The sequence below is a fragment of the Camelina sativa genome, chromosome 1 (assembly GCF_000633955.1).
Source record: "Camelina sativa cultivar DH55 chromosome 1, Cs, whole genome shotgun sequence".
Classification (NCBI taxonomy): domain Eukaryota; kingdom Viridiplantae; phylum Streptophyta; class Magnoliopsida; order Brassicales; family Brassicaceae; genus Camelina; species Camelina sativa.
The window spans coordinates 3128437-3130118 of NC_025685.1; the positions used below are offsets into that span (position 1 = coordinate 3128437).

Below are 1682 nucleotides of genomic sequence, written 5' to 3' on the forward strand. Positions count from 1 at the left end.
AGAAAAACACTTGACGTCTCTCGGAAATGATTTAATTACAAAGACATCAACACTTGAGAATGACTCCATTATGTCTACACGCACATCGGGCACGAGCCACTATTTTTATATTGTCTGGTAGCTTTATTAGTGTCATTTAAAAAACTATTATATATCAATTTTTGTATATACAATCCGCATTTAGATAAATTCTGTGGCTTCGTAAAGAGGAGGGTAGGATGTCCAAGTTTGTAAGAAAACCAATCTTGGATAGTCACATCATTCAAATAATAATAAAAATCAACTATTGGGTGGATTTGAAGAGCGGAGCCAATGAGGTGGGATTGTGGGAAGAACTTTATACACCTAGATCCGCAATTGGGTCTATCGTTTTTATAGATGAATTGATTAATTGGTAACATGAAACTATGAGCTATGGGCTATGGGCTTAGGAGAACCAAATCTTTAAACGCATTAAAGCTTTGGAATTCTCTTGTTTCACTCGAAGATTTTTATTTCCCTCAACCCACTATAAGAAAAGCTGGGGGCGTTACTGTGCACTGACTGCCACGTTCCTTCTCGTTATTGAAGTGTCAGATTGGATTGTTGGAGTTATGAAGGAGAAACGAGCTATTTCCCCCCAAGATCTATCATATCTCGCTCGATGGAGCCCGAACTTGAGACACAATCTATATAGCTATGTAAACTATGACCAATCTCTATGTCCCCCCAAATTAAAAGTTCTACACCTATATCCCCATGAAAATGAATTGCTTCGGTTTATCCGGTGAACCGCATACCAAACAATATAAACTCAAAATTAAACCAAACCAATTATGACCCGATCCCTACATAGTCACGACCCGATTTCTTACCCACAAATTCCCAATTTTCAAATATCACGAACCCTAAATCAACTTGACATTGTTCTTCTTCTGTCTTATTTTCTGGGTTCCCATTATCGAATTCGAGCTCCAGAATGAGCAATTTATCAACAAAGTCGACTGGAACTTCCAGTTCTCGTGCGAGAGGAAGAGTTTGCGGTGTTCCAAAGAGATGTTGGTGCGGGGAAGCTGTTGTGGCATTGATCTCGAAATCTGATCCGAATCATTACCGGAGATACTACCGTTGTAGTTTTGCTGCAATAAATAAGGTAAAAGTTTTGTTTTTTTCTTCTTGTTTCATGATTTTGGTTGGTTCTAATTAACGGGAAATTAGTAGCTTCGGAACAATGAACACACGTTCAAGTGGGTCGATGAAGCTTTGCTGAATGAGGTAGATGCATTGATCTCGAGGAATGCTGGACTTGAGCAACAGCTGAAAGAGCTTAGGACAGAGAGGTTGGAGTTTGATACTATGGTTTATGAGAAGATGGAGAAAGAGGTCTTGGAGAAGGTTGAAGATGGTTTAGGTGAAGCCAAATCATGGAATAAAAAGATGATGAGTGTTATATTGTTAGTCTGTATGGTCATGATTGGACTAAGCAAAGTAGTTGGTTGAAGATGGTGTATGGTCATGGTTGTAACCTTTTGTGTTAAGACATTTGTATTACAAACCTTTTGTGGTAAACATGAAGCTCCATTTGTTTCAAACATGAAGTTAAACATGAAGCTATGCTTTCATACAAAATAATACAAAAGAGATAGGGAGCAAAGAGATTAAATTCAATGTCATAAACGTTAAAATAGATCATACAAAAGAGA

The 1682-nt window shown here is 37.8% G+C and overlaps 1 protein-coding gene across 1 annotated transcript; it reads left to right on the forward strand.

Annotated features, from left to right (window-relative positions):
- LOC104703835 (uncharacterized protein At4g04775-like) lies at positions 959 to 1479 on the forward strand. Its single transcript, XM_010419924.1, has 2 exons — positions 959 to 1132; positions 1201 to 1479. Exons 1-2 carry the CDS (start codon positions 959 to 961, stop codon positions 1477 to 1479), a joined length of 453 nt encoding a protein of 150 aa, XP_010418226.1.